This window comes from Siniperca chuatsi, linkage group LG7 (assembly GCF_020085105.1).
Source record: "Siniperca chuatsi isolate FFG_IHB_CAS linkage group LG7, ASM2008510v1, whole genome shotgun sequence".
Lineage (NCBI taxonomy): Eukaryota > Metazoa > Chordata > Actinopteri > Centrarchiformes > Sinipercidae > Siniperca > Siniperca chuatsi.
Genome location: NC_058048.1, coordinates 24,213,279 through 24,228,109, shown reverse-complemented (window position 1 = coordinate 24,228,109; position 14,831 = coordinate 24,213,279). Strand labels below are relative to the sequence as shown.

At 40.1% G+C, this 14,831-nt stretch overlaps 1 protein-coding gene across 9 annotated transcripts in view; it reads right to left on the bottom strand.

Annotated features, from left to right (window-relative positions):
* nbeab (neurobeachin b) overlaps nt 1-14,831 on the bottom strand; it is a 198,556-nt gene that overhangs the window by 126,846 nt on the left and 56,879 nt on the right. For all 9 annotated transcript variants that reach the window (XM_044201438.1, XM_044201426.1, XM_044201427.1 and 6 more), the window contains exons 8-13: nt 13,529-13,675; nt 6,430-6,627; nt 6,162-6,295; nt 4,273-4,381; nt 3,184-3,336; nt 1,531-1,699 (exon numbers count right to left, since the gene is read on the bottom strand). In XM_044201438.1, coding sequence (XP_044057373.1) covers nt 1,531-1,699; nt 3,184-3,336; nt 4,273-4,381; nt 6,162-6,295; nt 6,430-6,627; nt 13,529-13,675 — 910 coding nt within the window. The remainder of the gene's footprint in view (nt 1-1,530; nt 1,700-3,183; nt 3,337-4,272; nt 4,382-6,161; nt 6,296-6,429; nt 6,628-13,528; nt 13,676-14,831) is intronic.

The window sequence follows — 14,831 nt, the reverse complement described above, 5'->3', positions numbered from 1 at the left end:
CACTGACAGTAGTTGTATCAAATTTTTTCCACTTAGTATGACTGTGTCAAGAGTGACTCTCCTGTATGGCGTGGACGCAATGCAGGAACTACAGTAAGTACATTGTAGCACATCCTGTGTATTATTTTGGTGTTTTACAACCCGTGTTGACATCTCTGACTTAAAACAAATAAGAAAACTAGGTCTTGTGATGCTCCAATATAAAGCAGAACTATACTGCAGTGACTGAGGCTACACAGAAACAGCTTTCCCAAACAAGTGATTTCGACATCAAAATATATTATTCAACAGTGGTGAAAGCAACAAAAAACCTACCAAGAGCAGCCAACTTATTGAATGTGAGAGAAATAAAGTTATGAGAAAGGTTTCTCTGATGTCCAAGTTCAATATAGCTCATCATCCTAGAACATGAGTTCTAGACGGGTTGAGCTTTCATCACTTATTAAGTCTTGTTAAGCTCCCTTGCACAGCATAAGACCCAATAAGGGACACCGCGCAGTGTAAGTAGATGGGATAAGGAACAAATTAAAATCAGGAAAAGTGAGATTGAGGGCACCGTGGACTGACCTAACTTACAGATATGTGTGCCCATATTATCCCAGCTAACCTCAGTCTAGAGGTCATTACCACTATTAGTAATAAATCAATTAGCATCACTCCTGGCTCTAACAGATCAAAAATGTAGGCCAAGTGCCTTGATGTGGCATGTTTATAGGCTAAAATGCTGCTACATTCAGCCAAATCTGACACTACCTGTGAGAATTTGGTTTCATCTTGCAATGTTAATAAATGTGAAGTTCACTTGTGATAGAAATTGTTAGTTGTGCTAACAATGTCAATGGAAGTAAAGAAAAACTTTTTGGAAGAAATCACCTTGACTGCATGACAGGGATTACGTCAAGGTTGTTAGAATACAAGCTTTAACCTGCAGGAAGTATATTTCATTAGGCCTTGGTGCAGCATATACTGAGCTTTCAGTAGCATTATAAAACAACCCCTGTACTACGACAGATAGTTTTAGAAAAGAATAATGGAGAGAAAAAAGGAAATGACAGTTCAAGGACACTTTCAATTGCTTGCTGACGTACTGTTGTTTCATAGAGGATGCCAGTCATACTACTGGCCCAGGTTTCAGAGGCCTAACACCCACACCAAGCACCCTAGAGGGATGACAGTATTGATGTGGCATGCCTGCCTCACTGTCATCTCCAGTGATGGCCACGGTCCTAACAGCTGACAGGCAAGCGCTTCCATGTGGGGATGAGTCATTTCAAATGTGGGGGAGCTGCTGCCATTTCAGGAAGAGACTTTGATAGCAGGCTTGTGACTGCACACAATGATTGTGATTGGTTTACTCCCAATGATTTCCTTTCAACACTGAGATTCATTTGGATGAGCCTTCAGATGAATGGGAAACACTTTATATAAACAACAACCCAAATCAAACAAATCATATTCCACAGCAAAAAAAAAGCAAATAAACTTAGCTTGACTTATGTTGAAAAAATCCAAAATTCTAAATATGCTCACCAAGACCCTTTGGCATGATGCCGCTGCTGTCTGCAGGGTTGACGGCCCAGTAGTAGTACTTTAGCGCATGCATGAGCTGAAGCACTGTGCCCACTCGACGAATCGTGTTGTAGATGGTTGCCGTGCCAATGAACTCAGCAGAAAGGTATGTGTACAGAGAGAGCTGTACCTGGAGTGGGAACGAACACACACACACACACACACACACAGTACACGTATTCATGTTATTAACTGCGCAGTGTAATCGATCCATTGAACCGTATACTAAGACATTTTACTGTGGTGGACTGCACTAGCTGAGCCTAGTATCCTCCAGGTGTATGGTAGGGATGGCCACTGACCCTATATTATTCAATTTCATAATTGTCGCAGCTCCACTCTGTTCAGTGATGATTAGCATGTCCTCTGTAATTAGCAACAGACCTGACAAGAATCCTTAATCTCACCACAGTCATTCCAGCTATAAATACTGAGGGAGTTTTCCCATATGTCATAAATTATAGGATATAAACGAGTCAAATGTGAGTCATGATGAAAGGCAGCAGGGTGGTTATGATGTGAGCATGATGCGATATGGTTTGAGGCTACTGTAATTAAACATTGGAGATAAGTGAACACCATGCTGTTGGTAATGTAATTTCCATAAGAATGGAACAGACCTTGTTTGTCTACTAGGACAAGGTCAGTGTACCCATGTAATTAATGCATATTGCATGCTCCCATCATTCACACAGCTGGCTCTCTGTACCCCATGCAGCAGATAGGGACAGGGGAAATGTGGACTTTGTAGCATGTAGTAAGGGAAGGAGCCAGAGTAACTCTCTGTGCCATTGTAGCTAAAAGCGTTCTAACCCACTTCATTACCTCGCGGTTTCTCTCATTTTTTTCTCTCTCTTTCTCTATGCTCTATTTAGGAGGAGTGTCACAGGCAAGCCTCCAGACACTTTTGTATTTATTTCCTCATTTTATTTATTCATGGCTTGGCCCACCAGCAGCATTCCTGAGGCAAATGTATTTGCCACACAAACTCAGCTCCTTTGATATACCTCATCCTGTTTTTTCATGGGTCATTATTTAGGGAACATGGAACATTTAAAAAACTTGGTTAGATTGAGGACAGGAAAGTGATGAACTCTACAACCATTTAATGTCTTATAAATGTATATATGTATATGTATTATATAGATTTATAATAATATATCTAGTGTATGTGTTCTACTCCATTCAACTTAAGATTCTTCAGATACTTGGATATGGTTTGGTCAGTTGGACCCTAAATACAAACTGTCAAGGGGTGAAACTACATAATATTCTTTAATTTGACAACCCAACCAAGTCAGCATAGTTTTGTATTTGGTTCATTTTCAATTTCACCACTACTTTGTTTTATTACCACCTACACACTTGTTGCCATGGGGAATCTCACCAAAACTGACACCAATGTGACACATCCTACAACACGCACAATTTCCAGCCCTATTTCCTTTAAAACACAGGCACATGTGAGGACTTGTTCTCATCTTTACAGAAGCAATGATGATGCAAAGGATTACTGTAGCTTTCTATGGTTGAAAGCTATGCATCCACTTCTCAGCCTGATCACATGCAAAGACACCTGTCCTTTCATGGGCTGAGTTACCTGCAGGAGCTCACCTTGGCAGGGGTGTGGATCCAGATGGCAGCATTGAACAGGATGTGGTCACACAGCTGCTTCAGCAGTGGTGCCCCATGTGTTAGACCATCCAGATACTTTGCAAAGGAGAGGAATTGCTCTAATACAGCCCTGGTGATGTGTGCACGTGATGACTGTAGGAAGAAACACAAAGTCATGTTAAACAATCATATTGCCAAGCCTATTCTGCTCTAAGCATGTATTCATCTTTCCTGGCTGCATTATGGACAGCAACACCCTATGGTAACTGTTCATATCATATGTTTAAACTAAATTAGGGCAAGATGTAGAGGCTTGACTTTGCAGAGAATTTTCCTTTGACGAATACCGCTCCTGTCTGACACCTGTTCTCTGCCCATGTGGGGACTTGGTCAGGGCAGGAGAGAAGGAAATATGAAGGCACAGGGAGAAGGAAAGGTGTGGCATAAACAGATCATGAACAGATGGTGCGATATGTGGAAGTGTGAAACCTGGCAGCGGGAAGGAAGCAAGAAAAAAAACGGTTGCTCTCAGGTGCCGACTCTGCCTGGCTGTTAGTTAACAGCAGCTGAAGCCAGCAGGCAGGCAAGTCACTGAGTGACAAAATAGAGTCATTTCTCAGTGCTCCAAAAGAGCCAGCACTCTAGGGAGGCCGGCAAGCTGCTAGATCTGCATCACAAAATGGGTAAATAAAGATTGATGCAGAAAGAGAGAGAAACCGGGGGGGGGGGGCTCTGTTTAGTTCAAAGACACATTCAGGACTATGCTACAGGCAATGGAAGATCAGACTGTTGACAAGGCTTAGAGAGTGCAGACAAGATACAGTGCACCTTGATAGTGGGGAAAATGAAAGAACTTTCAAAAGTGTTGTTAAAACTCAGCGCACAAGTGTATCATTTCCCATTCATGGGTCTGCCTGTTCCCAGATTATTGCTCTACATGTATTGGGATCTCTTGTACAACCTTTTCCTGAGAACAAAAGTGTAAACAATACAGTACTTGTGTGGGTGACGTGGAATTGGTTAATTTGGAAATGGCAAGTTCCTGAGGTTAGGAAACAGTTGCAATATGTTATGCAGGCTCTACTATACCTTCTCTAGCAGGTATCCAATCACCAAAAAGCCCTTTCCTCCCAGCATCTGCTCCTGCATGGCCACAGAGCTCTTGAGCAGCTCAACCAGAAAGGCCAGGAGAGTGGCACTGCAAAACAAGAAGACGTAACTTCTCACACAGGAAAATACCCATCTATTCACACACTCATCAGGTGGCATGAGGAGACAGTGTGGTAGTGGGAAAAAACAAGGTCATTTTCAGAGGATGTCAGCAATCAGATGGGAACTCTAGCTCACCACTTTCATCCCTCTTCAATTCAGAAGAAAGGGTTGGCAACAGGGTGTGTATGTATGTGTGTGAGATGGGGCGAAGGGGTTCAAGGGGGCAAGTGCACTGAAGATGATTTTTTTTCTTTGTTGCAGGGCTTTTCAGTTGAAAAGCTCAGCCTTTGGCTGAGTGACAGTGGTGCTCGGTGACACTTCTTAATCGGCTTTCCCTCAGATCCTCTAGTGGCCTCCGCTCTAGCGCAACAATCACAAGGACACAATCACCCCTGTGCAGGCTTTCCCATAGATAATGTACATACACTACATGCATACAAACTCATACGATCGAATGTGAACTTCACTCTGCTGTGTGCCTGTTTGTCTACCTTGTTAGTTTTCAGTTGCTCATTTCTCACTACTGCTCCAACTTAGTTATAACTGTGCCCACGGGAATACATACAGAACTGGGTGACAGTCAACTCAGTGTGCTTTTGGTTTAGCCTCTGATCCTTTACTGCAAGCACAGCTTCCTTACAATTTGGCAGAGCAGTGGGGACTGATGTTATATCACTGCTGTTTGGAATTAAAGAGTAACATGATGTTTATTAAAAGCAATGTTTGTGTACTATTCGAGGGTGCTGTTGAGAACAGCTACAGCAGGCATTATAGAAAGTTAATTGGTACAGAAGCTTTGAACTCCTCAGATCAGCAGGCTTTAGAAGAACTCAATCTAAAAGCCAAGGCAAGGACAAAGCAAGTGTTGGGGAGAGTGACACACTGAGAGTGACATGTGAGCGAGAGAGAAAGAGGGACAGAGAGCAGAGATGAGAGGAAACTACAGAGGCAGAGAGCTTTGGGCATCAGAGGTTGTGCTGCTGTGTGGCCACTCCTGAGTCTATCTAGTCGTACTGCTGTCGTTGAACTAACACAGGATTAGAGCAGAGCTCAGACTCCATTCAGGGAACTGTGGTGAAGCTTTTGGACTGACGACCTCAGGATGACGGGGATGAGAGGAGTCTGAACTAGAGAGTACAGATAATAATGAAAACTGGACAACAGCCTGACAAAGGCTGGTATTATAAGCAGGCAGTGGTTTATTAGAGATATATCAGTACTGGTGTAGATGTTGACCAATATACACAAGAAAAATTATAGTATAGTATATAATGCAGAAAAAAGTACTTGATGTAATACAGAAACACTCATATTACCACATTTTTTGTCCAACAGACACCTACTCTAATTCTGGATGTTGAGACTTTATCACAAAGATGTCATGTAATGTGAGGTCAGCAAACTGAGCACTACTCGTTCCCAGGCTATTTTGTGACAGGTTCAACAAAGCTGCTGTTTTGGGTGCGATTTACTGCCTGTAACCACACCACCACCAATATAGTGATAATAAATAACACACAGACACAAAAATCTACCTCTGTGCAACTTTAAAAAGTCATTACTATTAATATTAGTTAAGTATTTTTCTCTCCATCAATCACAAACACAGCCTCATATACAAGTCTAAAAGAATTCAGAAACAGGGACCAAAAAGTAATCAAAATCACAATAACTCCAAACTGAGCTTTTGTCACCTACAATATCATGTGTATAGCTTTTAAGGCGTAAACTCAGACTTGTACAGTAACAACATTTCGACTTCTTACCATACAGTGGCTTCCACCTGGCTGTCGTTCAGCTGATGGTAGTCCAGCTGAGCAAAGAGCGGGAAGAGCACCTGGATCCCACCAATGGAGTGGATGGCACTGTGGATGGAGTGAGTCACTGTGGCTTTTACATCCTGTGAGGATAATATAAATCCAATAACAGACACCTTTGTAATGACATTTTAAAATGAGTGCAACAGAAATTAATGAATCAGTATCTGAGATAGTGTACACAGAGTTACAACTGGCTTAGAGTAAAGCAACTGACCTGTAGCATAAGGGCATGCGGTGAGTGCACAAAGATGGAGGCATTTTCTTTAGGCGAGGACTCCAGGCAGAGCTGGGCGTCAGTGGCCTTGGCGTTATAGGTGAAGGCGATGGAGCTGGCCAACTTGCCATCATACAACACCTGCTTGTGATGCTCTGCTAAGTGGATATCACTCTCTGACTTGAACTTAAATGTGCTCTGGAAAAAAGAGATAGCAATGAGGAAGAATAAAGGAGAGATAAAGAAAGCGATGGAGAGAGTGAGAGTGATAGATTGAGTAGATACTTCCTGCACATGCATCCTATAAGTGTCTCTTTGGTGTTATCTTTTAATTATAACTTAATTAAAAAATATCAATTCAAGAATGAAAAATGACAAGATGCTTTTTTGGATTAGCAACCACACATTTCTAGAGATTAGATTTCTTTATTGGCACTGAGTGCATTACAGTACATCAACATTTTGAAAATGCATTTTTTTTTTTCTATTGATTAAAAGCTATTCTTTTCATCGCTATCATTCTGTAATGCTGCAATCAACAATACAACGCAACTGTACATTTGCTCAACTAAGCACAGTTTGTGTCAGGGCAAGTTAAGCTGCAGTATATGTTACATTGCTTAAGAAAAGCTACATTCAAGGTGCAAAGAAAATTAGAAAGCAAGACAAACAGGGACTGTAATTTCATTTCCAATAAATGAGACATAAAATTTAATAATAATAGATTTGTATATCATAGTGCTAACATTTTAATGAATTTATCTTTGTCTCATAGTGGACATATGACATTATATGGTTATGTTATGTAGGTATTTGTTACGTATGTTTTCTCATTTGGTTTTATTTTGTTTCACCTTTAATGTTTAAGCTGGAGCCTTCCCTTTTTATCTCTGTGGGAACATTGTTTGATGACAAAGTTCTACTGTCGAGTACAATGATTAGGAGGAACAGGGGCTGATGAGAAGCATCAGAGTTGCTGTGATACCACAGATGATTGTTTACCTGCATTAATTTAACCCAGACATTTATTCTAGCCTGTTCTGGAGCAATCTCAAGCCAAGCACAGTCATTGCTGAATTCTTGTGACGATCCACTGAAATAGAAAAAGGCTACAAAGAGAGTGTGCCATGATTGCAGTCTTACTTAGCACACATTAAGATTTTTACCAATGTATAGGTTTATTTACGAAAGAAATATTTTTCTGTTCAAATACGCTTTGCACTCATGAAACAGTAGCAAATACGAGAAGAGTTCATCCAGTATGGCTGAAAACACCTTCAAATTAAAGCCGGCAGTCTGTAATTTAGCTTCGAGTTACAGTGTTATTTCACATCCAAAGTAATCACACTGTGAGTCAAAACATTGTGCAAATACTTGTTGAGATCACAATATAGACTCAGTATTTATTGATTGGATTTATTTATTTATTGGATTTATTTATTGAATTTTTGTCGCCCACCCTCATACCAGAGAGAGAAAAACTAGAACTAAACTACACCCAGCTGAGATACATCTATAAACCTTATAGCAAGTCTTATATATGCTGTTCTGACCCTTTTTAATTCTCACAAATACTGAATTGCACTGGTGACTTGATTGCAGTGATGAATCAAGTCTTTATAGGGATCAATGCAGGGTCTTATATGTTTTTAATGTGTCATATACAGTATGTCTTGAATTTTCATTATTCATTCAGACATCTGAAGCCATTTGATGGTGTGTAAAAAGAACTGGAGGTTCCACCAGTCATTGGCTCAGTAACACATTCATTATGGCTAACATAACAAATAGCTTATCGATAACAGACTAGTCTTAATTTACTCAAATCAATAAGCTGTTGACAAATGAGCTGAATTAATCCGTAAATGCAGTGTGAATGGAATATGCTTAATAAGGAAATCAAGTCATCTAATCAAGAGGGTTGAATTATTAATGAATGAGAGAAATGTTTTTCTTCCCTCTCTGACTCATGGACAGCAAGCGGATGGCGATAAGATAAAGAAAGAGAGAAAGAGCTAAAGTACCAGTGAGGAAACAACCATCTGGTCCTAAAGGGACTGTAGATAAATACAGTATGTTACATAACACAAGCAAACAGGGTTCATGCACCTGACTAAAAGGCATCTAAATCTGGGTCAGTAAGGTGGATAGATAAAAAGGTGAGCTGACTCAGGTTGTCAATTGTACAATGATGTGTGCATTCTATTCTGAGTACCTCTATTGTGCAGAATTTTAAGTAGGTGGCAACCTTTAAAGGAAACTTACAACATGAAGTGTTTAATACTATTCTTTATATTATATACCTGCTACAAATACTGCACAGCACTACATTTAAACCAGCTTGTATCACAACAGTTTTCTGATCCTAGAACTTTATCCTCTGGGTTTCAGATTTTATTTTGGGCAAATTAATCCTGTTTCCAAACGATACTGGTCAAAATCCATGTATATTTGCTGGCGCTTTATCTGTTCCCTGGCAGCATTATTCTAGCAAGAGTTTTACATGGAAGTTGCAGAAACTGAGAGGGTTGAGCCACATTTAATGCCATTTCTTCTTCCAGTCAGATGATAAAAAAGGCATAAGAGGTATTCTGTGTTCATTTGCTATGATCAAGTCCACACAGCTGCCAGCATGCATCTCATCATGTAGTCTCTAACATCCTTCAAAAGTTCAGTGACAAGAAATAACAAGCTCCAGTGCCCTGCACTTTAGTAAGCTGCAGTGTGAAAATAATGATCTCATGGGTTGTGGCTACAGTAACAAACCCTGTAGCATGACAGCATCATTCCACAGGCCAACCAGTCATATAAAAGAATTAGAGCACAGTTGCCTCCTTCCTCTCCCAAAAGTCTGTTATTGACTAGGGGCATCCCTACGACTCCATAGAAGAAATTGGTGACACTCCCATGCTACAGTACCTGTGGTCTTAGAATGACTATAGACTGAAACAATCCAAGGAAAGGTGATTAGCTTTAGCTGCAGATCCAAATCCAAGGAAATACAGTGGTATGAAAAAGTGTTTGCCCCCTTCCTGATTTCTTATATTTTTGCATGTTTGTCACACTTAAATGTTTCAGATCATCAAACAAATTTAAATATTAGTCAAAGATAACACAAGTAAACACAAAATGCAGTTTTTAAATGAAGGTTGTTATTATTAAGGGAAACCAAAATCCAAACTTACATGGCCCTGTGTGAAAAAGTAATTGCCCACCTGTTAAAACATAACTTAACTGTGGTTTATCACACCTGAGTTCAAATTCTTTAGCCACACCCAGGTATGATTACAGCAACACCTGTTCTCAATTAAGAAATCACTTAAATAGGACCTGCCTGACAAAGTGAAGTAGACGAAAAGATCTTCAAAAGCTAGACATCATGCCGAGATCCAAAGAAATTCAGGAACAAATAAGAGAGAAAGTAATTGAGATCTATCAGTCTGGAAAAGGTTAAAAAGCCATTTCTAAAGCTTTGGGACTCCAGCGAACCACAGTGAGAGCCATTATCCACAAATGGCGAAAACATGGAACAGTGGTGTACCTTCCCAGGAGTGGCCGGCTGAACAAAATGACCCCAAGAGCGCAGCAATGACTCATCCAAGAGGTCACAAAAGACCCCACAACAACATCCAAAGAACTGCAAGCCTCACTTGCCTCAGTTACGGTCAGTGTTCACGACTCCACCATAAGAAAGAAACTGGGCAAAAATGGCCTGCCTGGCAGAGTTCCAGGACGAAAACCACTGCTGAGCAAAAAGAACATTAAGGCTTCTCATTATTGCCAGAAAACATCTTGATGATCCCCAAAACTTTTGGGAAAATACTCTGTGGACTGACGAGACAAAAGTTGAACTTTTTTTACATCTGGCGTAAAAGTAACACTGCATTTCAGAAAAAGAACATCATGCCAACAGTAAAACATGGTGGTGGTAATGTGATGGTCTGGGGCCAGGACCTGGAAGACTTGCTGTGATAAATGGAACCATGAATTCTGCTGTCCATCAAAAACTCCTGAAGGAGAATGTCCAGCCATCTGTGACCTCAAGCTGAAGCGAACTTGGGTTCTGCAGCAGGACAATGATCCAAAACACACCAGCAAGTCCACCTCTGAATGGCTAAAGAGTGGCCTAGTCCTGACCTGAATCCTATTGAGATGCTGTGGCATAACCTTAAAAAGGCAGTTCATGCTCGAAAACCCTCCAATGTGGCTGAATTACAACAATTCTGCAAAGATTAGTGGGCCAAAATTCCTCCACAGCGCTGTAAAAGACTCATTGCAAGTTATCGCAAACGCTTGATTGCAGTTGTTGCTGCTAAGGGTGGCCCAACAAGTTATTAGGTTTAGGGGGCAATCACTATTTCACACAGGGCCATGTAGGTTTGGATTTTGGTTTCCCTTAATAATAACAACCTTCCTTTAAAAACTGCCTTTTGTGTTTACTTGTGTTATCTGTGACTAATATTTAAATTTGTTTGATGATCTGAAACATTTAAGTGTGACAAACATGCAAAAAAATAAGAAATCAGGAAGGGGGCAAACACTTTTTCACACCACTGTAGCTGAATCCCTGTCACTCTATATCTGGATCAGCTGCATCAAAAATGTGTACTATGATGTAGAATAAAAGAACATCAAACAACAATTAAAATGTTCTATTGTGAAGCCTTGGTGGTATTTTATATACTCTCTAGTTGTGAATGAGACTAAGTTGTTTCTCCGTAACAGCTTGGAGGCATTTGAAGGCAGGTAGGTTTACAGGCCTACATTTGCAGGTATATATGTTGGCCTGTATAATATCTCCAAAGTTTTAGCTTGTCATGTAATGTTCTACATCATTGTATTATTGCATGGCCGCTACACAGAGATAACATTTGTCTTTCCTGACAAGCGAGTACCGGAACTGTGAGGCTCCTCAGTCTCTTCTACAGCAATCTGTGGTGCATACTGCAGAGCAGTGTTGGCACAAATTCAGTGGGCTAATCTGCCTCATGTAGAACACATATGGTAGTGATGATAGAAGGTAAAGACAGAAATAACTCGAAGTGCATCATATGAAAAGACATAAAGTTAAGGCTTAATTGTTTTGTCTAGTCAACTCAATGACTAATACTTTGTGTTCAGTGAAGCTGTCACTGGATATTGCTGTTTCGCATGTTACTTTATGACTCCAGACCAGGCTATTTCCCAGAGCTGGAAAGTAGTTATCCAGAATAAACACACTAAGAGGGTTTTTTAAAACTATTCTCTTGTGTTTACTAGTATCCACTGGGAATTATATTCTTCATACTGAGTTACATTTCACACAGTTGTGAGGGAATCCAGTTGTATAAATCATTCAGCCCACAATTTCCTAGACTTTCACCAAAGCTTATGAACTCTGCTAAAACATCAGTGATGAATGACCATTCTGATATGACAGTCAGCTTCTGTCAGCCTCAATGTCTGTAGACCCAACACCGCCCCTTGATGTTATCTCCAAATGGCTGGGAATGTTTCGAGTCAGTCATAGAAATAGCAATATACAGAAAAAGCTGTTTGGTACTTTAAATAAAAAAAACAGGAGTCCATCTCGGTTCAGAGTGCAATTTCGCATACAACAATACGAAAAGAGCCAAGGTAACAGATTCTACTAACAGGTCTGTCAGATTTACAGCCATAAATCATAACATGCAATAGAAATTGGAACCCTAGGCAGCAATAATCTCTGCATTTCAACTAACCGCAGAAGTTACAGTAACATTCAATACACTGTGTGAGCAAGGGAAAGTGTGTCAAACATCAAACATGGATGAGAGGACCATGGATCAGAAAATAAATCATACATCAGCTATTATGTTTTTTTCTGCAGCTGTGGACCTGAGCTGAGTTGAAACAGATATAATGAAAGTCAATGTACATACTATAGCGGATGTATGCTGTGATCTGCTGCTCTCAGACTCTTCCTGGCAGTTCTCAATTAAAACAGACAGGCCTCTCGTCACCTGGACAGCACTCCCATTACAACAACCAATCAGTGGGCCTGGCAACTCTCTGGCCTTCCTCCTCAACTGACTTGGCTGGCTCTATCATACTCACCATTACCAACACACCATTCACAACTTTATTAATTGCAGGTAATTGTTTCCCCAGGACACGCTCTTCATTATTTTGAGAAATCTGGAAGATTGCTCCGTAGTGTGTTACTTCTCTAATAGAAGTTCTAGAACCACAATTAAGGAGGTAAACGGCAAGTCACCAGCCATTAGTAAAAAGACCAAACAATGAGTTCTCCTGGGAATCTCCAGGCATTCATAGACACAAATCACAAATATCCATCTCACAATCTTCAACAGAGTAGGTTTTACAATGACCATACCAAAAGACTGCTATTTCTTCCTGCCATAAAAAGCCTAATTTTGTCTTCAAAGCAGCAAGAGAGCAAACAGAGCTGGTGTAAAATGGACAGACATATTCTAAATTGTCTGAGACACATTCTGTCTTCAAATCTGATTTAGCAGTGCATGTCATTGCTCCATTTGTGACAGAGTGCAGGGCTTAAAACTGTGAAAACAGCCACACTTTGTGAGCATCAAGAGCAAAAGTGAGACAATGAGAGGGAAGAGAGAGCAGTCTCTGAATCTGAGAATAAACTGAGGGCACACCCTGTATCTCATTCAAGATGAGTGGAATATTTGGGGATAGAGAGAAAATAAAATAAATAGATAAAACTGTAATTTAAATAGAAAAATGTGCAAGCCAAATATTTTGTCACCATATGATTAACATTTACAGCTGAATTCCCTTATGGGTAGGTCAGCATCTTTCTATATTCACAATCTTTTGGTCTTTGTCAAGAAGCTACACCTGCTGTAGCTGATATAAGCCAGCTCAGGACTCTATCCCCTCAGAGTGCCTGCTGCTTCCCTCGGTGTATTGTGCCATTATTTCCAAGAAGTAGGTAATTTATGCAGCCATTTATCTGGGAGGAAAAGCATCTCCCAGGATGGAAACACATGGCAAAGGAACTGTAGCAGGGCAGTACTGGGCATTGATTTCACAGATTGATAGGTGATGCAGACTGCTTACACATAATCTAATTTAGTCACCCTCAAGTACATACCTTATAGCCTGGTCCTAGCTGATGAATTGCAAATATCTGTGCGGGATTGAGGGCTTCACTGAACACGTAGACGGCTCCTAGCTGCCCGCAGAATACTCTGTTTGCATCTGCTGTCTCAGAGGACCCGAGGAAGCACTTATCATAACTCTGCAAGAGGGACATAGAAATAAAAGGTTACATCATTTTATATTTTGGGACTGAAGAAAAAAATATCCAAATTCACACACAGCTGAATGAGGCAGAGAAGTACAACATTTGATTGCGCAAATGGGTTATATTTTTTATATTTCCGCCTAGAAATAGTATTTTCAATGTAACTATTTAAAACATCACCACCGTCTGTGTTGTTTCAGTGTCAATCCTGACAATTCCCTAATGGAAGGAGGAAAAAAATAGCCCTGATTTACAAAGACAAACCTCAGTAAAACCTCTGGGAGAGAGAGAGAATGTGTGCTGTGATTGCATTAGGGATAAAATTGAAGAATAACTTACAACGGCAGCACCTAATTAAACAACTGAAGAAACAGTTAGTATTAGGGCCTATACAAGTGGTGTTGGGAGGTTGATAATATAAATATCTAAAAATAGTAACATTTAGGTGTTAACATTAGAACCTCAAATGTAGAGAAAGAGTAGATTAAGAAAAAAAGAAATTATAATAATAATAATTAAAAATATCCATGTTTCTAAAGTACAACAATGTCTACCTAAAACTTCTCAGCTTTGTTAACTTTTTTATATATTACCAGAAACCCACTGCATGTAGCACCACTGTAGCTGTCAGCTTACAATATTTCTGTGCAGATCACCATTTACGTGACCTTTCTCTCCGTAGAATATGAGAAGATAGCAGCGGTTGTTGTTTAAATAATCCCGATGCAGGGAAATGTAATAAACAAGGGTGTAGAATATTGTCTCATTTGGTGTCCCTCACATGTCCCTCACTTGGTTGAAATAGGCTAGTATTCTCTAAACTATTCTCTTGGTGTGTCTGTGGTTTCTAGTGTCTTTGTAATGCTGCCATCACAGGAAAAATCCTCCTCATCAGAATAATGCTATCTTGTGGTTTCTTTTAGGGTGCAGGAAAATTCCTCCACAAAAACTTGTCATCACAAATTAAGGAAGCTTTAGTTAATGTGGTGGAATATTTCATGAACCACACTTATATCTCAGCCTGTCATTTGTGCAGTCTTCCTTTGAATACACAGCTGAAGCACACCTTTGGAAATGTGTCTCATCTGTGCAAGGGCAAATCGCTTTTTAAATCTGTCCCTAAAAGCCATGTGTGACTGCAGGTTTCATT